Source organism: Bombina bombina, chromosome 4, assembly GCF_027579735.1.
Source record: "Bombina bombina isolate aBomBom1 chromosome 4, aBomBom1.pri, whole genome shotgun sequence".
In the NCBI taxonomy this organism is placed as follows: domain Eukaryota; kingdom Metazoa; phylum Chordata; class Amphibia; order Anura; family Bombinatoridae; genus Bombina; species Bombina bombina.
In genome coordinates this window covers 590276854-590299684 of record NC_069502.1, presented here as the reverse complement: position 1 = coordinate 590299684, position 22831 = coordinate 590276854, and the positions used below count along the sequence as shown (strand labels likewise).

The 22831-nt window shown below is 37.8% G+C and overlaps 1 protein-coding gene across 1 annotated transcript in view; it reads left to right on the top strand.

Annotated features, from left to right (window-relative positions):
* The window catches only part of MCHR2 (melanin concentrating hormone receptor 2), a 454542-nt gene that overhangs the window by 57172 nt on the left and 374539 nt on the right, over positions 1-22831 (top strand). Inside the window, exon 2 of the mRNA XM_053709105.1 lies at positions 3470-3679. Coding sequence (XP_053565080.1) covers positions 3470-3679 — 210 coding nt within the window. The remainder of the gene's footprint in view (positions 1-3469; positions 3680-22831) is intronic.

Below are 22831 nucleotides of genomic sequence, written 5' to 3'. Positions count from 1 at the left end.
AATATATATCAATAACAAAATAATGCTGAAACAAAGTGACTGTAACCATTACATTCAGCAGCAAGTTGTAAAATAAAAACCATATATGTTTTTTTTTTTTTTAAGATCAGCGTTACACAACTGATACTGCAGTGTTGCACATCATATTATGTATAGATGTCGTCATTATGCTAAAGGATAGGGAGTTAGGGACTATGGTGACAACTGGGCATTGTGCAATGATGAGTTAATGATGACCCTAAACCATACATTAAAAGATCAGAAGTGGAATATGTGTTTGCAAGATGTTTTTTAATTACACTTTCTCCAGTTTGATAATAATGTGCAAATAATTAATATACAGGTGTATTTTTTGGGTCAGTGCATTTTAAAGACTGTTGAAACTTAAAGAAAAAAAGGAAACACAAGCAATAAAGATTTGATGAAACAACTTTAATCTGTAAAACTGCATAATTAAAATCCACAATTATCAATGTGTGAAGTTAAGGGATATATTTTGTTTTTTAAACAAAGAAGTAACAGGTAACCAGTGGCAATAACAACTAGTTGAAAGGTAAACAAAAATGGTGTGGAGCTGGGGAAGATAATAACAAATACAAAAGTAATAGTTACAAAGTAACAATAAGGGGGCACACTAGCAAATAAATAATATATATATATATATATATATATATATATATATATATATATATATATATTTATATATATACTCACTGTGCCCATTTGCCCTCAACATTGGAAATTTCTCAGATTCATCTGGGTGAAACAAACCTGGCAGTTTACATGCCTTCCATTCGGCCTCAGCTCTGCCCCGTGGTGTTTTACCAAGCTGATGAAACCTGTGGTAGCTTCTCTCAGAAGCAGAGGTATTCACCTTATCATATATCTCAACGACATTCTCCTCATGGCAGAGGATTCTACGACCCTCAGGAATCACCTCAATGACACTCCTTCTTCAAGACTTAGGCTTCATAGTCAATTTAGAGAAGTCCTCCCTGTCTCCTGCGCAGCAAGTGGAATTTCTATGGTTATTCATAGACTCCACTTCAGGCATTCTGCTCCTTCCGCAAGACAAGATAGACAGAATCAAGCTGGAGATTCAAGGGGCCCTTTCTTCCCCCATGGTTTCCAAAATCATTGGTCTCTTGTCTTCATCCATTCAAGTGATGTTCCCCACTCCGCTTCATTACTGGGCTATGCAACGTCTGAAGATTCGATCTTTCCAGGAATCCAGGTCCTACCAACAGAGGATATTCCTGACAGACAAAGTGATAGTGGAAATGTCCTGGTGGTTACTCCACATGGATTTATGGAATGGCAAAGCTATTTTTGGCTCTGGTCTGGATTAAGTATTATCCTCGGATGCCAGCCTCCTGGGATGGGGAGCTTGCTGTTGAGACCAGGCTTCTGGAGGTTCTTGGACCTCTCTAGAAAGCCCTCTCTACATCAACTGTTTAGAGCTTCTTGCAGGATCCTTCATGATCCCATTCTTCGGATGGACAACAACTCAGTCGTCCAATACATCAACCACCCTGGCAGCACCAAGTCCAACCCCCTTTCGGATCTCACCTCCAACCTCTTTCGGTTTTGCATTTCTCACAACATTTCACTCCAGGCACAATACATTCCTGGGATTTCCAATACAGTAGCAGATTGGTTCTCTCGCTTCTGGAGAGATTCCAGCGCATTCCTGCAACATTGGCCTCTAAAGTGGGCTTATGCATTGCCTCCTTTTGCCCTCATTCTGAGAACCCTATGGTCCAGAAAATCAGATGCTGCCTGACTCTGGTCTCCCCCTTTTGGCTGATGCAACCTTGGTTTCCTCTCCTTTTGGAGATGTCAATTGCCCCTCCTCTCCTTCTTCCCCAGGTCCCAGACCTTCTGTCAGACCCAAAAAGGCGGGCCATACCCGTTAATTCTACAGGGACGTCTCACTTTGTTGGCCTGGCAGATTACAGGGGATCCTGGGCATCAGAGGGCCTTTCTAAAGATGCTCAACTCCTCCTCAGAGAGTCCTGGGCTCCAGGTACACGGAAATGTTGTTCTTCAGCCTGGGCGTCATGGGTTCGCTGGTGCAATAGCAGGCAAGTTGATCCCTTTTCAGCCCCTCCTAATTTGATCGTGAATTTCTTGATGGATCTTTTCCATCAGGGGAAAGATTACCACTCACTGAATGTTGTTCGTTAAGCTATTTCTGCAAGACATCTGCCTTTTAATGGCAACCCAGTGGGCAAACACCCGTGGGTGTGTCATATTTTGAAGGCCATTCGTTTCAAATGACCTCCCTTACCTCGATAGTCCCATCTTTGGGACATTTCTTTGGTCCTAAATTTTCTCAGATCTTCGCCTAATAATGAGTCTCTCTCCCTGAAACAACTGTCCGTGAAATTGGCCATGCTCCTTTGCCTTGTGTCCTTTCGTAGAATTTCAGACATTCGTGCCTTGGACCTAGAGGGTTTCTGCTTTTCTCTGGAGGGTGTCTCTTTTGTAGTCTTTCGACGTACCAAGACCACCTCGTTGTCCACTTTTTACCCCTATTTCCCAGAGGACCCCAATCTTTGTGTGGCTCTTTGCCTTCAGGAATATTTGGGCAGAACCTCATCTTCTCGTTCCTCTCAGCGGGGTCAGATTTTAATTTCTTACGTTCCCCCGTTTAAAGCGGTTTCGTCTCCTACTCTGGCCAGGTGGGTTCGTTGGCTCATGTCTTCAGCTGGCATTGATTTTTCTTTTGGAGCACATTCGGTCAGAAGGGCGGCAGCCTCCAGAGCCCTTTTGTCGGGCAGTCAGCTTCAGACTGGGCCTGAGCTTCGACTTTTTCTCATTTCTATTTTAAACCCATTCCTCATGCAGCCAATTTTTTTACTTCTGTGTGTTAAAAATGCAAAATATGAAGCCTCCTGTCTTGCTAAAAAATTTAGATTATTATAGCCTTGGTGTATAAATAATCTAGATTTTATTAAAGACAGGAGGCAAAATATTTTCCCTTACCTTTTCTTCCCTCCCCCCAAAAATAATAAAATGAATATATAGTGGAGGGTTGTACGGGTTTATGTTTACTGCATGATTTTTTGTTTATCTTAGGGAACAGTGGATATCTGTTGTTTCTCTTTTATCTTTCAGTTTAATCATCTGGATAATCCATGTCCATTGTTTTTGTCTGCAGCTGTTATTTCTGGATGATCTTTGACTGTGTCTTCATCGCAGAAAAGAGGAAGTTAATATTTTATGTTGGGACTATTATACCCTAGCTGTGTGCTGATTGGTGCTGTAATGTTACAACTTTTATGTAAATTGCTGTTCTGTTTTCTTTGCTGTTGTTTGGATTTCAATATTTGCCTCCTGTTTTTAACATAATCTAGATTATTTATACACAAAGGCTATAATAATCTCAATTTAGCTATTACTGGAACATGTAAATTGTAACATAAAAGTCACATCATTTCATTACATTCTTATTTGTATATTACAGATCTAGAAGAAAAACAATACCGGACATCTACATCTGTAACCTGGCAGTGGCAGATCTGGTTCACATCATTGGAATGCCATTTCTTATCCATCAGTGGGCTCGTGGAGGAGAATGGGTATTTGGAAGTCCTCTCTGTACTATAATCACATCTCTGGACACTTGCAATCAGTTTGCTTGTACAGCCATTATGACAGCAATGAGCTTGGACAGGTAAAGTAATATTAAACTTAATATTTAAACAAATAATGTTTGAGGTCTCTGGTTTGACAGTTATCAACTTTATCTCAGGAAGACTTTACTTTTAGTAATGTAATTTTATGTTCCTCTTTTTTGGTGCTTACTATTTTTTATTGAGATACTTAACATTGACAAGAATAAAGTGCATGTCCATTTACATAAACCATGAGTATACATTTGAGAAACAAAGTGTCATAAGAGCTGAGTAACTGATCAGCATTTTTGGAAGCCTGCATAGACAATAGGGGTTCAAAGTTAGGTAATATTCTGGTAATCCACTAGTTAATATAGGTATTGCCAGTTAAGGTTGTTTAGATTGGGATTCTGTGATATATCTCCCTGGAATAAAATGCTTAATTACTTTGACACATCTGCTAATACACTACATAGGTTAACAACAGTATTATAAATGAACACAATACAATGATATCTCTTTTCTACACAATGTTGGAATATCTCCCAAATAAATCAGGGTCACTCTTGTACCCCAGTAAGAAGGAATGACATAGGGGTGGATCTCAAAAAATATTAATGGCCACTCTTGGACCAATGATAAAATAAAATCTGGTACATTATGTAAAATCATGGACAACAAGCAAAAAGATCAAGTGAAATGGTATGTCAATTAGTATGAGCAACTATAGGTAAGGAACTAGTAGATATATAGCTAATTAACAAATATTAACACTGAACAATATTATAACATTTTACATTGTTCACAGTTCTCAATCTATCTGAGCTACTGAAGGAGTTTATGTTGCCTCAAAGTGAGCTGACCCATTGTATTAGATGTAGCTATAGTATAACTGTAGGATCATTGAGTATACCCACAACTAATAGCCCGTGTTGGTAGACAACATTATAAAATATGTATAAGCCTAACTGGTTTCTCAGGGTGTCTATTCTGACATCTTGAATGGAGCAGTTAGAAAGAACTTGTATCTGCTAATGGCTAAGCCAATTAGTATTAATGTTGTGTATTTAGCTTTGTGCAGGATACTGTAGGTAAGTTACTGTATGGTCCAGTGTGACCAATTGATGGCTTAAGCTTCATATTGTTGTGCTGAACTGCCCCAAATCACAATAAATATTTTACATTATGGCTGAATTCTGACAGAACTGAGGCCAGTAATAACTTGTTAAGCAGGACTGTGCTTCTAATGTACAACATTTTGTAATAGCGTTGTACATACAGCAATATGAAGAAAAAATATTGCATTAAAAAGTAATAAGGGCTCAGAGATATAAGATCTCAGGCAAAGGGCTTTACCATAGTGATACATACATATACATGTCTGAAGATGAATATGTTTGTATATAATACATGTGTATTTATATGTGTATATGTATTTACAGACATATATACAGGTAGCCCTCAGTTTACGCCGGGGTTAGGTTCTAGAAGGAATGGTTGTAAATCGAAACTGTTGTAAATTGAAACCCAGTTTATAATGTAAGTCAATGGGAAGTGAGGGAATTAGGTTCCAGGCCCCTCTCAAAATTGACATAAGTAACACCTAATACATTATTTTTAAAGCTTTGAATTGAATACTTTAAATGCGAAACAGCATTATTAACCTATTAATATAGATTGTATCATCATCAAACTAAGTTTAATAAACAAAAACATTTGCTAAACCGCACCTAATAAAATAATCACACAAACACAGACTGTATCATCATCAATCTAAGTTTAATGAACAAAAACAAAATAATCACACAACAGACTGTATCATCATCAAACTAAGTTTAATGTAGAAAAACGTTTTTTTACTTGCATTTTTCTGCAGCTAAGGGAAGTGGCTGCTAGATCTTGTTCCTTTAAAAACTGCTCCATTGCTCAGGTATAGTTATACACTGATTAGCCTGCCTGTGTTTAATCACACAATAGACTGTATCATCAGAAAACTAAGTTTAATGAACAAAAACGTTTTTTACTTGCCTTTTTCTGCAAATAGTTCTCTGCATTGAGTCTGCATCTAAGGGAAGTGGCTGCTAGATCTTGTTCCTTTGAAAGCTGATCCATTGATCATGTCTGGCTTGCTTTTCTTTGCATTTGTTTGCTGCAACACAATCGGACAGCTCCACCTACTGGCTATTTTAATGTATGCATGTGCTAATGCTTTCAATAGCAGTCAATGCTTTTCAATAGCAAAAAAAAAGGGCGTTATTCTGAAACGGCGCAAATTGAACCGTCGTAAACCGAGGGCCACCTGTACAAATATAAACAAATAAATACATATGTATACACATATAGACAATTATTAAGCATTGGAGCCTTTTCCAGTTAAGAAGACTGAAAACATGTAAACGTATATTTATGCAATATTCATATTTTCATGTCCAGTTTTCGCATATTAGATCGGGCTTGTCCATATGACAATATGCGATCGTGTTTGCGCGAGAGTGGGCTGTTAGTTTTTTCTCCAGACTTCTATATGGGAATCCATGAACATGCACGCAAAATATTCTAACTTCGCATTTTTGCGCTAAGAGGTTACTTCTAGCACAATTAATGCTCAAGCAGAATCGTTAATTAGCCCTTAGTGTTTATTTTCCCTCCAAAATGAAATAAACACACATTAAAAATACAATTCAATAGCCTTACTGTAAATTTGAAATGAACAGTAGAATATTTTTGGCAAATTTTACAGTTAATCTAATTTTCCCTTCCTCTGTATTATGTCACAAAATGCAGATGCGTATCATTTGCACATGCTCAGTAGGAGTTGGAGCCTCACAAAGTGGGCATATAAAAAGAATTTGCACATCTTGATAATGGAAGTGTGTTAGAAAGTTTTTTTTTAATTGCATGCTTTGAAAATAAAAATGTGTTAAAAAATATACAAAAAAACAATACCGACCATAATTCAAAAAACAAATACCAACAGTCCTTTGATGTAAAGTGAGCCAGTCTTTATTTGCAGAAAGATCCTCAAAAGTTATCCTCAGAGAAAGATAAAGAGATCATAGCATAACTCTGCATACAATAAAATACAATTTCACACCTGTGTTAATCCTACTCACGTGTCTGGGAGCTAAGATTAGCTCCAGTGTAAGTGCTCAAAAATACATATCTCCAGGATTACAGCGTACAATTTATTAAAAGCAATAAAAACAGAGAGACATCACTAACGGCTAGATTTAGAGTTGGGCGGTAGCCGTCAAAACCAGCGTTAGAGGCTCCTAACGCTGGTTTTTACCGCCCTCTGGTATTTGGAGTCAGTCAGGAAAGGGTCTAAGGCTCACTTTCCAGCCGCGACTTTTCCATACCGCAGATCCCCCTACGCCATTTGCGTATCCTATCTTTTCAATGGGATCTTTCTAACGCCGGTATTTAGAGTCGTGGCTGAAGTGAGCGTTAGAAATCTAACGACAAAACTCCAGCCGCAGAAAAAAGTCAGGAGTTAAGAGCTTTCTGGGCTAACGCCGGTTTATAAAGCTCTTAACTACTGTGCTCTAAAGTACACTAACACCCATAAACTACCTATGTACCCTTAAACCGAGGTCCCCCCACATCGCCGCCACTCTATTAAAAAATTTTAATCCCTAATCTGCCGACCGCACACCGCTGCCACCTACGTTATCCCTATGTACCCCTAATCTGCTGCCCCTAACACCGCCGACCCCTATATTATATTTATTAACCCCTAATATGCCGCCCCCAACGTCGCCGCTACCTACCTACACTTATTAACCCCTAATCTGCCGACCGGACCGCGCCACTATTATAATAAAGTTATTAACCCCTAATCCGCCTCACTCCCGCCTCAATAACCCTATAATAAATAGTATTAACCCCTAATCTGCCCTCACTAACATCACCGACACCTAACTTCAAACATTAACCCCTAATCTGCCGACCGGAGCTCACCGCTATTCTAATAAATTTTTTAACCCCTAAAGCTGAGTCTAACCCTAACCCTAACACCCCCCTAAATTAAATATAATTTAAATCTAACAAAATAAATTAACTCTTATTATATAAATCCTATTTAAAGCTAAATACTTACCTGTAAAATAAACCCTAATATAGCTACAATATAAATTATAATCATATTGTAGCTATTTTAGGATTAATATTTATTTTACAGGCAACTTTGTATTTATTTTAACCAGGTACAATAGCTATTAAATAGTTAATAACTATTTCATAGTTACCTAGTTAAAATAATTACAAAATTTCCTGTAAAATAAATCCTAACCTAAGTTACAATTAAACCTAACACTACACTATCAATAAATTAATTAAATAAAACACCTACAAATAACTACAATTAAATAAACTAACTAAAGTACAAAAAATAAAAAAGAACTAAGTTACAAAAAATAAAAAAATATTTACAAACATTAGAAAAATATTACAACAATTTTAAACTAATTACACCTACTCTAAGCCCCCTAATAAAATAACAAAGACCCCCAAAATAAAAAAATGCCCTACCCTATTCTAAAATAAAAAAGTTCAAAGCTCTTTTACCTTACCAGCCCTGAAAAGGGCAATTTGCGGGGCATGCCCCAAAGAATTCAGCTCTTTTGCCTGTAAAAAAAACACATACAATACCCCCCCCCAACATTACAACCCACCACCCACATACCCCTAATCTAACCCAAACCCCCCTTAAATAAACCTAACACTAAGCCCCTGAAGATCTTCCTACCTTATCTTCACCATGCCAGGTTCACCGATCCGTCCTCGGAAGTCTTGATCCAAGCCTCCGAAGTGTTGATCCAAGCCCAAGCGGGGGGCTGAAGAGTGACGTCCATCCTCCGGCTGAAGTCTTGATCCAAGCGGGCAGAAGAGGACATCCGGACCGGCAAACATCTTCATCCAAGCCGCAACTTCTATGTTCTTCAATCCGATGACGACCGGCTGATCTTCAAGATCTCCAGCGCGGATCTATCCATCTTCACCGATGACTTCCCGACGAATAACGGTTCCTTTAAGGGATGTCATCCAAGATGGCGTCCCTCAAATTCCGATTGGCTGATAGGATTCTATCAGCCAATCGGAATTAAGGTAGGAAAATCAGATTCAAGTTCAATCCGATTGGCTGATCCAATTAGCCAATCAGATTGAGCTCGCATTCTATTGGCTGTTCCGATCAGCCAATAGAATGCGAGCTCAATCTGATTGGCTGATTGGATCAGCCAATCAGATTGAACTTGAATCTGATTGGCTGATTCCATCAGCCAATCAGAATATTCCTACCTTAATTCCGATTGGCTGATAGAATCCTATCAGCCAATCGGAATTCGAGGGACGCCATCTTGGAAGATGTCATTTAAAGGAACCGTCATTCGGCGATTAGGCGTCGCTTGAAGAGGTTGGATCCGCGTCAGCTGGGAAGAAGATGGCTCCGCTTCCGGAAGAAAGAAGATTGAAGATGCGGCTTGATAGAAGACTTCATCCCGATGATGGACTTCCGACTTCAGCCCAATGATGGAGTTCTTCAGCCACCGCTTGGATCAAGACATCAGAGGAGCTCTTCTGGATCGATCGGTGAACCTGGCATGGTGAAGATAAGGTAGGAAGATCTTCAGGGGCTTAGTGTTAGGTTTATTTAAGGGGGGTTTGGGTTAGATTAGGGGTATGTGGGAGGTTATTATATTTAACTTAGGGGGGTGTTAGGGTTAGGGTTAGAATTAGCTTTAGGGGTTAACAAATTTATTAGAGTAGCGGTGAGCTCCGATCGGCAGATTAGGGGTTAATACTTGAAGTTAGGTGTCGGCGATGTTAGGGAGGGCAGATTAGGGGTTAATAACTTTATTATAGTAGCGGTGCGGTCCGCTCGGCAGATTAGGGGTTAATAAGTGTAGGCAGGTGGAGGCGACGTTGAGGGGGGCAGATTAGGGGTTAATAAATATTATATAGGGGTCGGCGGTGTTAGGGGCAGCAGATTAGGGGTACATAGCTATAATGTAGCTTGCCGTGGTGTACGGAGCGGCAGATTAGGGGTTAGTAATAATATGCAGGGGTCGGTGATAGCGGGGGCAGCAGATTAGGGGTTAATAAGTGTAAGGTTAGGGGTGTTTAGACTCGGGGTACATGTTAGAGTGTTAGGTGCAGACGTAGGAAGTGTTTCCCCATAGAAAACAATGGGGCTGCGTTAGGAGCTGAACGCTGCTTTTTTGCAGGTGTTAGGTTTTTTTTCAGCTCAAACAGCCCCATTGTTTCCTATGGGGGAATCGTGCACGAGCACGTTTTTGAAGCTGACTGCGTCCGTAAGCACCGCTGGTATCATGAGTTGCATTGGCGTTAAATTATGCTCTACGCTCCTTTTTTGGAGCCTAACGCAGCCATTCTGTGAACTCTAAATACCAGCGGTATTTAAAAGATCCGGGGGAAAAAAGCATGCGTATCTAGCGCACCCCTTTGGCCGCAGAACTCTAAATCTAGCCATAAGGTTTTTATATAATACATAAAATATAGAGAAGCGCTCATAAGGCTAAAGACATCAAATTTATTTAAAACATATAATACTAAAATATATAATAAGAGTGTACACCCTGTACTAATCACACTTATTAAAAAAAAACTTAAACATATATATTATGAGTCAAAGGAAAGAGTTACTTATCATATGTTTGATAGTCCTGTTGTTACTTTTCAAGACAGACAGTTTGTTAAAACAAACAGCTTTGTTTCTTTTATGGAACACATGTCCTCCACTGGACAGTAATATGCCTGGAATCTAGTTACCCTTAAATTCAAATTGTAACAGATTTTTGGGCAATAATTGTATCCAAAATGTTAAAAGGATTATTTCAAATAGTGACAGAAAGATTATTCTAAATATTGAGCTCTTTGCTCTTTTTTGTTTTTCGATCTTTTAAAAGTTATCCTTTTTTTCCCCCCAGACTGATGTTATTATTGATATGGTCCAGGTACTTGTTTATAGATGCACTAATTTCCACACAGATGCTCTCGCCCTCGCTATGGCCCAAGAATTTCTAGGATCTTTTTAGCTTGCCTTCCGATGACACAGTGTTCTTAACTGCAATATGTCTCCAGGCTACACAATCCACAACGGTGCCTCAGGTTTCACACGGGCCTGGTGGTGTTTCACTGCACAAAATTCCTCTCCAAATGTACGCATCACGCTTCTAGAGTAACTGGAGGGATTAGTCCAAATAATCTATATTTATATCCTTTTGGTAATTATCACTTTTAAATGACATAATGTTAAAAGGATATTCTTACCATAAATGTGAGAAAAGAAGAAGTGATATCATATTCTTGTACAAAAAAACTACTTTCCTAAAAATAAACTATTCTAATGAAAATGATACAATTCAAAATTTCTGTTGTGTCCCCCAGGAATAAGGGACCCTAAATAGAAAGATCCATTTAATTTCTAATTTCCATAAACTGTTTGTCCTATCTCCTCCTCTCCAATATGGGGTTACTCTCCTAATTCCCATATATATAATTATGGGATTAGAGTCACAATTATGTTTTATTTTAAGATGGAATAAGAGAGGATGTTTATCAGAACCTCTGCTTTTATGTTATATGTATGCTCACTCAAATGGGTGCTTAAGGTTCTTGTATTGTGTCCTACATACTGAAGGTGGCAGGAACACTCTAAGACATAATTTTTAGAGTAGTGTTAGGATTTTATAATGTGTAGTTTAGTTTTATTTAATTGGTAGTTTAAAATTATTTTTTTAAATTTGACAGGTAAGTTTTAATTTAATTTAAGATAGGGAAATTGTAATTTTAATATAAAGTTAGGGGGTCATTAGGTTTAGGGGTTAATAGTTTATTTTAGTATATTTTGTTGTGGGGGCTTTCGGTTTAGAGGTTAATAGTTTATTTTAGTTTATTTTGTTGTGGGAGGCTTTTGGTTTAGGGGTTAATAATTTATTTTAGTTTATTTTGTTGTGGGGGTCTTGCGGTTTAGGGGTTAATAGGTTTATTATAGCAGCGGTGTGGGCGGACGACAGATTATTGGTTAATAATATTTAAATAGTGTTTGCGTTGCGGGAGGGCGGCGGTTTAGGGGTTAATAGGTTTATTATAGTGGTGCCTATGTCAGGGAGTGGCGGAATAGGGGTTAATACATTTATTATAGTGTTTGCGATGTGGGAGGGCCTCGGTTTAGGGGTTAATAGGTAGTTTATGGGTGTACTTTTTAACACTTTAGTTATGAGTTTTATGCTACAGCTTTGTAGCGTAAAACTCATAACTACTGACTTTAGATGGCGATACAGATCTTGTCGTTTTAGGCTGTAACGCTTGCTTTTTAGCCAGAACCCAAAACTCGTAATACTGGCGCTATGGGAATCCCATGAAAAAACTTAATTTTTACATGTGCGGGACTGACGTTGTGTTACGGGCTAAAATGCTTGCAGTACAGCTATACCGACAAGACTTGTAATGGCTGCGGTGCTGTTTTAATGCTTAAAATGCCATATTTTCAGAGTTACGAGGTAACTTATATATAAAATATTAGTCATTCTTAAATATGTATAGCATTGTATTGAATATGCATGTTTTTATGTGTTTTAAAAATATTTCATGTTTTGCAAGGGCATTCTTTACCTTTGCACCTAGCAAAACTTGATGTGTTTGCACATTGATATTGGCTTTCAGCTAGCTAAAACAGCTGCAGTGTAAACAGAGAAAATGTTACCACTTAAAGGGACAGTAAACCTTTAAATTTTCTTTCTTTCATTGAGTGTAAATTGTACTAAACTATATATTTGCAAATGTGTTTAATTATTTTTTTTGCATACCTTCTTCACAGTAATCAATATCATATCTTTTCATTTCCAAGCCCTCCTTAAAGGTAAAAAAAAAGCCCTATTGATGGGTCCTATCTGGATAGGACCTCAGCTTTAATGGGAGCCAAAAGTGAATCTCTGCTACTGCTACTAGTGTCAAACTAAAATGTGGCATCTTTGTGAAAAGACAATAATAATAATAACAATAATAATATCCAACTGGTGGCCTGACTGAAATGTTAAACAGCCAACAAACAGACTTTTTCCCAGTATGTGAAGAAAAATAGCATATATTATAAATTCTATGCTGAGGTGCTCACATTGCAGTAAAAAAAAGTGAAAGAAAAGGGAACATTTGTAGCAGGAAAATCAGTATTATAGTAGTGCACTATGAGAGTAATTATAACTGTTTGTTCTCAATAAATAGCAGTGTAAGGGTTATATGGTCTATCAGAAGTCTCAAAACAGGGTTGTTGTATAACACCATCAACATTTGTATCCAGGTCAGAATTACATATGTATAATGCTTGACATATTTCCTTAGTTTTCTAATATTTTGAATGAGAATTAATAGTATCTGAGCAGATCAAACTAATCTGAGTGAGCAGACATCAAGCAAATGGTGGATATTATGCACACCACCTCTTAACTACATTTAAAGTTGTGCACAGAAATTACTTTATTGTCTTGTTTGATATACATACTGCAGTCACTTTTACCTAGCAGCAATAAGATCTACCTTAAAATGACATTAATCTCAAAATATTCTATCATGTAAATGCAAGAGTAACATGAATTTGTGGATGTAAAAGGCAAAGTTGTCTACCAGACAAATCATATGAACACACTGAAATGTATGTTTATGGCTCCGGGCTGTTTAATAACACATAAGCACTACACTGTTGTAAATGTGTGTCATAAATTCAAAATGTATCTAATGTTGACATTTTTGCCTATGATTCTAATTCAATTGTACACATGGACATTTTTTTAGTTTAAGCGTTGAAACTAGAAATAGCAACTATTGCCATATATGGTGGAATTTGTGTTATATATATATATAAATACAAAATTTGTTTTTTTAGCACACCTTACAAAAAGTTTAAATCAACATCTGGGAGTGCCGCCAATATGACCCAGTAATTACACAAACAAAGAGGTAGCAGCGCACATCCATTTTCAAAAGCACAACATATTTTTTACTGCTGCAAAAAATTGCCTGCATATACATCAAGAGACAACTATCTTTTTTTAAATAATATTGGGAACTTAGTCACACAATATGGCCATATTTTGCTTAGCCAGTCACCGCTTACAAGGTGCCCCAATTCGACTGCTCCTACTCTAAATCCTTTTGCCACAGAGGGCTGAAACATTCCTGCTTTTACTCTTCATAATAGAATGAGACTCCCTGGCTTTTTATTCACAACTCTTTAACACTGTAATGAGCACACCTGAACTTGGGTGGGGTGCTTAAACCAATGGGAGATGGTCAGTCTCCCTGGTAATTTTAAATACAAATACAAAATTTGTTTTTTTAGCACACCTTACAAAAAGTTTAAATCAACATCTGGGAGTGCCGCCAATATGACCCAGTAATTACACAAACAAAGAGGTATCAGCGCACATCCATTTTCAAAAGCACAACATATTTTTTACTGCTGCAAAAAATTGCCTGCATATACATCAAGAGACAACTATTCTTTTTTTAAATAATATTGGGAACTTAGTCACACAATATGGCCATATTTTGCTTAGCCAGTCACCGCTTACAATATAGCCAGTCACCGCTTATATATAGTGGAATTTGTGTAAATAATAGTTGTTATTTGAGTAAATGTGTAATATTTCTAACTTCACAAGCATTTTTAGTTTATTCATTATTCAAAATATGAATATTTTACCAACTGTGAAATCATATAATAAATCAATACTGTCGAAATGCTACAAATGTCATGCAGAAATTATTATACCAATTACAAACACACAGCTAGATTACGAGTTTTGCGTTATGAATGAAAAAGCATCATTATGCTTCATAACGATGCTTTTTCACTAACGCCGCTATTACAAGTCTTGTTGTTAGAATAGCGGCACCGCACACCTTTATGGCCGTCACACAACATCAGTAACGCACTTTAAGAAAAGTCCTTTTTCAATGGGACTTCCATAGCGCTGGTATTACAAGTTTTGCTGTGAGGCCAAAAAGTGAGCGGTACAGCCTAAAATGACAAGATCCGTACCGCCATCTAAAGTCAGTAGTTATAAGTTTTATGCTACAAAGCTGTACCATAAAACTCATAACTAAACTGTCACAAAGTACACTAACACCCATAAACTACCTATTAACCCTTAAACCCAGGCCCTCCCGCATCACAAAAACTATAATAAATTAATTAACCCCTAATCTGCTGCTCCGGACATCGCCGCCTCTTCAAAAATGTATTAACCCCTATTTTGACACTTCCCGACATCATCGCCACCATAATAAAATAATTAACCCCTAAACTGCCGCCCTCCTGCATCGCAAACACTATTTAAAGATTATTAACCTCTAATGTGCTGTCCTCCCACACCGCCGCTATAATAAACCTATTAACCCATAAATCTAACCCTAACCCTAACGTAACCCTAACCCTAAGACTCCCTAACTTAAATATAATTAAAATAAATCTAAATAAAACTTACAATTATTACCTACATAATACCTATTTAAAACTTAATGAATACTTACCTGTAAAATAAAACCTAAGCTAGCTACAATATAACTAATAGTTACATTGTAGCTATTTTAGGTTTTATTTTTACTTCACAAATAAGTTCGTATTTATTTTAACTAGGTAGACTAGTTAGTAAATAGTTATTAACTATTTACTAGCTTAGAAAAAGTAGATAGGAGCGCTAAAAGCTAAAGGTGATATAGAGAAATCAAGTGTAGACTAATTAAAAATAAATAGAATAGTTATATAAATGAACAGAGATTTACTACTATTTACTAGCTACCTAGTTAAAATAAATACAAAGTTACCTGTAAAATAAAACCTAACCTGCCTTACACTAAAACCTAACATTACAATAAAATATAATAAATTAAATTAATCAAATACATTTATCTAAATTACAAAAAAATTAACACTAAATTACACAAAATAAAAAACAAAATGATCAAAAATAAAAACAAATTACTCCTAATCTAATAGCCCTATGAAAAAAAAAAGCCCCCCAAAATAAAAAAAAAACTCTAGCCTACACTAAACTGCCAATGGCCCTTAAAAGGGCCTTTTGCGGGGCATTGCCCCAAAGAAATCAGCTCTTTTACCTGTAAAAAAAATACAAACACCCCCCAACAGTAAAACCCACCACCCAAACAACGAAACCCCCCAAATAAAAACCTATCTAAATAAACCTAAGTTAACTATTGCCCTGAAAAGGGCATTTGGATTGACATTGCCCTTAAAAGGGCATATAGCTCTTTTACATTGCCCAAACCCTAAGCTAAAAATAAAACCCACCCAATAAACCCTTAAAAAAAACTAACACTAACATCCATCCTCATCCAAGCGGCAGAAGTCCTCATCGAAGCCGTCAGAAGCCTTCATCCAAGCGGGTCGAAGTCCTCATCGAAGTCAGCAGAAGTCTTCATCCAGACGCCATCTTCTATCTTCATCCAGACGGCATCTTCTATCTTCATCCAGACGGCATCTTCTATCTTCATCCATCCAGCGCGGAGCAGGTCCATCTTCAAGACATCCGGCGTGGAGCATCCTCTTCTTCTGATGGTCAACGTAGAATGAAGTTTCCCTTTAAGGTACGTCATCCAAGATGGCTTCCCTTACATTCTGATTGACTGATAGAATTCTATCAGCCAATAGGAATTAAAGGGTAAAAAATCCTATTGACTGTTGCAATCAGCCAATAGAATTGAGCTTTCATCCTATTGACTGATCCAATAAGCCAATAGGATTGAGCTTGCATTCTATTGGCTGATTGATTCAGCCAATAGGATGAAAGCTCAATCCTATTTGCTGATGGCAACAGCTAATAGGATTTTTTACCCTTTAATTCCTATTGGCTGATAGAATTCTATCAGCCAATCGGAATATAAGGGACGCCATCTTGGATGATGTACCTTAAAGGAAAACTTCATTCTACATTGACCATCAGAAGAAGAGGATGCTCCACGAAGATGGACCCGCTCCACGCTGGATTGATAAAGATAGAGGATGCTGTCTGGATGAAGACTTCTGCCCGCTTGGATGAAGACTTCTGCCGGCTTTGATGAGGACTTCTGCCTGCTTGGATGAAGACTTCTGCCAGCTTTGATGAGGACTTCTGCCCGCTTGGATGAAGACTTCTGCTGCCTGGATGAGGATGGATGTCTGGTCTTCGAGAACTGTAAGTGGATCTTCGGGGGTTAGTGTTAGGGTTTTTTAAGGGTTTATTGGGTGGGTTTTATTTTCAGCTTAGGGTTTGGGCAATGTAAAAGAGCTAAATGCCCTTTTAAGGGCAATGCCCATCCAAATGCCGTTTTCAGGGCAATGGTTAGCTTAGGTTTATTTAGATAGGTTTGGTTGTGTGGGTGGTGGGATTAACTGTTGGGGGTTGTTTGTATTTTTTTTTACAGGTAAAAGAGCTGATTTCTTTGGGGCAATGCCACGCAAAAGGCCCTTTTAAGGGCCATTGGCAGTTTAGTGTAGGCTAGGGTTTTTTTATTTTGGGGGGGCTTTTTATTTTGATTGGGCTATTAGATTAGCAGTAATTCATTTTTTATTTCTGATAATTTCCTTTTTTTATTTTGTGTAATTTAGTGTTTATTTTTTTTTTGTAATTTAGATAATTGTATTTTATTAATTTAATTTATTTTATTTTATTTTATTGTAATGTGAGGTTTTAGTGTAAGGCAGGTTATGTTTTATTTTACTGGTAAGTTTGTATTTATTTTAACTATGTAGCTAAATAGTTAATAACTATTTACTAACTAGTCTACCTAGTTAAAATAAATACAAATTTATTTGTAAAATAAAAATAAAACCTAAAATAGCTACAATATAACTATTAGTTATATTGTAGCTAGCTTAGGTTTTATTTTACAGGTAAGTAGTGATGTCGCGAACCTAAAAATTTGGGTTCGCGAATGGCAAACGTGAACTTCCGCAAAAGTTTGCGAACGGGCAAACCGGGCGAACCGCCATAGACTTCACTAGGCAGGCGAATTTTAAAACCCACAGGGACTCTTTCTGGCCACAATAGTGATGGAAAAGTTGTTTCAAGGGGACTAACACCTGGACTGTGGCATGCCGGAGGGGGATCCATGGAAAAACTCCCATGGAAAATTACATAGTTGATGCAGAGTCTGGTTTTAATCCATAATGGGCATAAATCACCTAACATTCCTAAATTGTTTGGAATAACGTGCTTTAAAACATCAGGTATGATGTTGTATCGATCAGGTAGTGTAAGGATTACGCCCGCTTCACAGTGCGCAGTGTAGGTGATATACCTGCTTTGCAGACCAGGTATCAGTGGTCAGATGGACCCTTGCCCCAACACTGTGTGCCAGACATGCCATTATAGCAGACTTATATGGCTTTGGTGTTGCTTTTTGGTAATTAGAAGGCTGCTAAATGCCACTGCGCACCACACGTGTTTTATGCCCAGCAGTGAAGGGGTTAATTAGGGAGCATGTAGGCAGCTTGTAGAGTTAATTTTAGCTTAAGTGTAGTGTAGTAGACAACCCAAAGTATTGATCTAGGCCCATTTTGGTATATTTCATGCCACCATTTCACCGCCAAATGCGATCAAATAAAAAAAAAATTGCTCACTTTTTTCACAAACTTTAGGTTTCTCACAGAAATTATTTACAAACAACTTATGCAATTATGGCATAAATGGTTGTAAATACTTCTCTGGGATCCCCTTTGTTCAGAAATAGCAGACTTATATGGCTTTGGCGTTGCTTTTTGGTAATTAGAAGGCTGCTAAATGCCACTGCGCACCACATGTGTTTTATGCCCAGCAGTGAAGGGGTTAATTAGGGATCATGTAGGGAGCTTGTAGAGTTAATTTTAGCTTAAGTGTAGTGTAGTAGACAACCCAAAGTATTGATCTAGGCCCATTTTGGTATATTTCATGCCACCATTTCACCGTCAAATGCGATCAAATAAAAAAAAAATGTTCACTTTTTCACAAACTTTAGGTTTCTCAGAGAAATTATTTACAAACAACTTATGCAATTATGGCATAAATGGTTGTAAATGCTTCTCTGGGATCCCCTTTGTTGAGAAATAGCAGACTTATATGGCTTTGGCGTTGCTTTTTGGTAATTAGAAGGCTGCTAAATGCCACTGCGCACCACACGTGTTTTATGCCCAACAGTGAAGGGGTTAATTAGGGAGCATGTAGGCAGCTTGTAGAGTTAATTTTAGCTTAAGCGTAGTGTAGTAGACAACCCAAAGTATTGATCTAGGCCCATTTTGGTATATTTCATGCCACCATTTCACCGCCAAATGCGATCAAATAAAAAAAAATTGCTCACTTTTTCACAAACTTTAGGTTTCTCACAGAAATTATTTACAAACAACTTATGCAATTATGGCATAAATGGTTGTAAATGCTTCTCTGGGATCCCCTTTGTTGAGAAATAGCAGACTTATATGGCTTTGGAGTTGCTTTTTGGTAATTAGAAGGCTGCTAAATGCCACTGCGCACCACACGTGTTTTATGCCCAACAGTGAAGGGGTTAATTAGGGAGCATGTAGGCAGCTTGTAGAGTTAATTTTAGCTTAAGCGTAGTGTAGTAGACAACCCAAAGTATTGATCTAGGCCCATTTTGGTATATTTAATGCCACCATTTCACCGCCAAATGCGATCAAATTTAAAAAAAACTTAAATTTTTTCGCAATTTTAGGTTTCTCACTGAAATTATTTACAAACAGCTTGTGCAATTATGGCACAAATGGTTGTAAATGCTTCTCTGGGATCCCCTTTGTTCAGAAATAGCAGACATATATGACTTTGGCGTTGCTTTCTGGTAATTGGAAGGCTGCTAAATGCCACTGCGCACCACACGTGTTTTATGCCCAGCAGTGAAGGGGTTAATTAGGGAGCATGTAGGCAGCTTGTAGAGTTAATTTTAGCTTAAAGGGACAGTCAACCATAGAATTGTTATTGTTTTAAAAGATAGATAATCCCTATATTACTCATTCCCCAGTTTTGCATAACCAACACAGTTATATTAATGTACTTTTTACCTTTGTGATTACCTTCTATCTAGGAACCTTCTTCCAGCCCCCTGATCACATGACTGTGACTGTTTATTATCTATTGTCTTAAATTTAGCATTGTATTGTGCTAGATCTTAAATAACTTTCTGTGCCTGAACACAGTGTTATCTATACAGCCCACGTGTACTTTCTGTCTCTTTGTGTTGAAAAGAGATTTAAAAAGCATGTGATAAGAGGCAGCCCTCAAAGGCTTAGAAATTAGCATATGAGCCTACCTATGTTTAGTTTAAACTAAGAATACCAAGAGAAAAAAGCAAATTTGATGATAAAAGTAAATTGGAAAGTCGATTAAAATTAAAAGCCCTATCTGAATAATGAAAGTTTAATTTATACTTGACTGTCCCTTTAAGTGTAGTGTAGTAGACAACCCAAAGTATTGATCTAGGCCCATTTTGGTATATTTAATGCCACCATTTCACCGCCAAATGCGATCAAATTTAAAAAAAACTTACATTTTTTAGCAATTTTAGGTTTCTCACTGAAATTAATTACAAACAGCTTGTGCAATTATGGCATAAATGGTTGTAAATGCTTCTCTGGGTTCCCCTTTGTTCAGAAATAGCAGACATATATGACTTTGGCGTTGCTTTCTGGTAATTAGAAGGCCGCTAAATGCTGCTGCGCATCACACGTGTATTATGGCTAGCAGTGAAGGGGTTAATTAGGTAGTTTGTAGGGAGCTTGCAGGGTTAATTTTAGCTTTAGTGTAGAGATCAGCCTCCCACCTGACACATCAGACCCCCTGATCCCTCCCAAACAGCTCCCTTCCCTCCCCCACCCCACAATTGTCCCCGCCATCTTAAGTACTGGCAGAAAGTCTGCCAGTACTAAAATAAAAGGTTTTTAAATTTTTTATTTTTTTAGCATATTTACATATGCTGTGGTGTAGCATTCCCCCCTTAGCCCCCAACCTCCCTGATCCCCCCCAAAACAGCTTGGGTACTGGCAGCTGTCTGCTATTATTTCACAGTCAAAAAAGTGTTGTTTTTTTTAAATGTACACTACTGTTACACCAGATATGAGTGGTGGCACTGGGCAAGTGGGCACAGTATACGCTGTGAGCCTGACACACACGCTGGCAGGCAGACATCTGCAATTAGATTACACAGGAAAAAAAAAAAGCAGACTGATGTTCTAGCCCTAAAAAGGGCTTTTTGGGGTGCTGTCCTTACAGCAGAGATCAGATGAGTCCTTCAGGACTGTAGTGGACACTGAATACACTAGCCTAGCTATCGATTTCCCTATTAAATCAGCAGCAGCTACACTGTCCCTCCTCTCACTAAGAATGCAGCTTCCAAATGAATCTAAAATGGATGCTGTCCAGGAGGTGGGAGGGTCTGGGAGGGAGGGTCTGCTGCTGATTGGCTGTAATGTGTCTTCTGACTGTGAGGTACAGGGTCAAATTTTACTCAATGATGACGAATAGGGGGCGGATCGAACATCGCATATGTTAGCCCGCCGCGGCGAACGCGAATATGCTATGTTCGCCGGGAACTATTCGCCAATGAACTATTCGCGACATCATTCACTACAGGCAAGTATTTAATTTTAAATAGGAATAATTTAGGTAATAACTGTAAGTTTCATTTATATTTATTTTAATTATATTTGTTAGGGGGTGTTAGGGTTAGGGTTACGTTAGGGTTATGCTTAGGGTAGGGTTACTTTAGGGTTAGGGTTAGGTTTAGGGGTTAATATATGTATTTAGTGTTAGTGATGTTGTAGACCAGAGGTTTAGGGGTTAATAACTTTAATATAGTGGCGGCGACATTGGGGGCGGAAGATTAGGGGTTAATAACTGTAATGTAGGTGGCGTGATGTTAGGGGCAGCAGATTAGGGGTTAATAACATTATGTAGGTGGCGGCGATGTTAGGGGCAGCAGATTAGGGGTGTTTAGACATGTTTTTTATGTTAGGGTGTTAGGTTTAAACAGAACTTTTTCTTTCCCATAGACATCAATGGGGCTGCGTTACGGAGATTTTGTTTCCTTGATCGCAGGTGTTAGGCTTTTTTTTGCCGGCTTTCCCCATTTATGTCCATAGGGAAATCGTGCACAAGCACGTCAAAGCACCGCTTGTATTTGGGTGAAGCATGGTGCTCAACACCACCATATCGCCCGCGCAAGGCTGCTTTTGGTAAACCTGTAATATCAGCGCTATAGGGAGGTTAAATACTGCCGCTTTTGTTGCGATCGTTAATTTCCCTATAGTGCTCAAAACTCGTAATCTGGCTGACAGTATTATTACACTGTATGTCTACCATTTTAAACAATTTATAAGTAGTTTTTTTTTATTTTAAATAATTATTTTTCAACCTCATCAAATGATGTGTTAGTAATGCAGCACTATTTTTTTTATAATAATCAGACTAAGTGTCTCTTGTTATCATGCTTTACAGATTAGTATGGCTCCTGTTGTATAATTATTACAGACTTATGAATATCATTGAATATAGATAGGGGGCGCCAATCAGAAAATTTTAAAGAATGGGTGCGTTACTACGTGCTGGGAAAAAAACCTTAGAAAAAAGTGTGTGTCTATGTGACAAAATATTTGTTATAAATCACAAGAAATGTTTCAATGCTAAAGTGATATTTGTGATATATCTAAAACTAAAAAAATGTATGCGAATAAATGAACAATTGCAAGAAAAAACCAAGTGAAGTTAGTAGTAGTAGTGCTTGTATAATCTGGTGATATGATACAATTTAAAAAATAAATGTAAATAATCGAGTGATAAAATACAATGTTTGATAGTTGAAAACTAATGCAAACCCAAAAAGTCCATTGGTGAAACAAGAAGTCTCGATCCCAATTGGAACAAAGAAACACCTTGCTAAGTACGGCATCTAACAGAGGGAAATTGGAAGTTGTCTTTTGACCGTGAGACACCTACAGACCGACACCATATTGCTTTGGTCAGCGTGCTGACTGCTGAGAATGTCAGCCTGCTCGTATGCACTTTTTTAACGAAAAGTGCCACTCCACTTGTGAGTACCTGCTCTTTGGTTTATACAAAATTTTCTACCTGTTTAGAGATATCTGCACTATGAGGCGCTCTCTTTTTCTTCTCACGACTTATGAATATCGGCTACTCTGTGACCTTTCTATA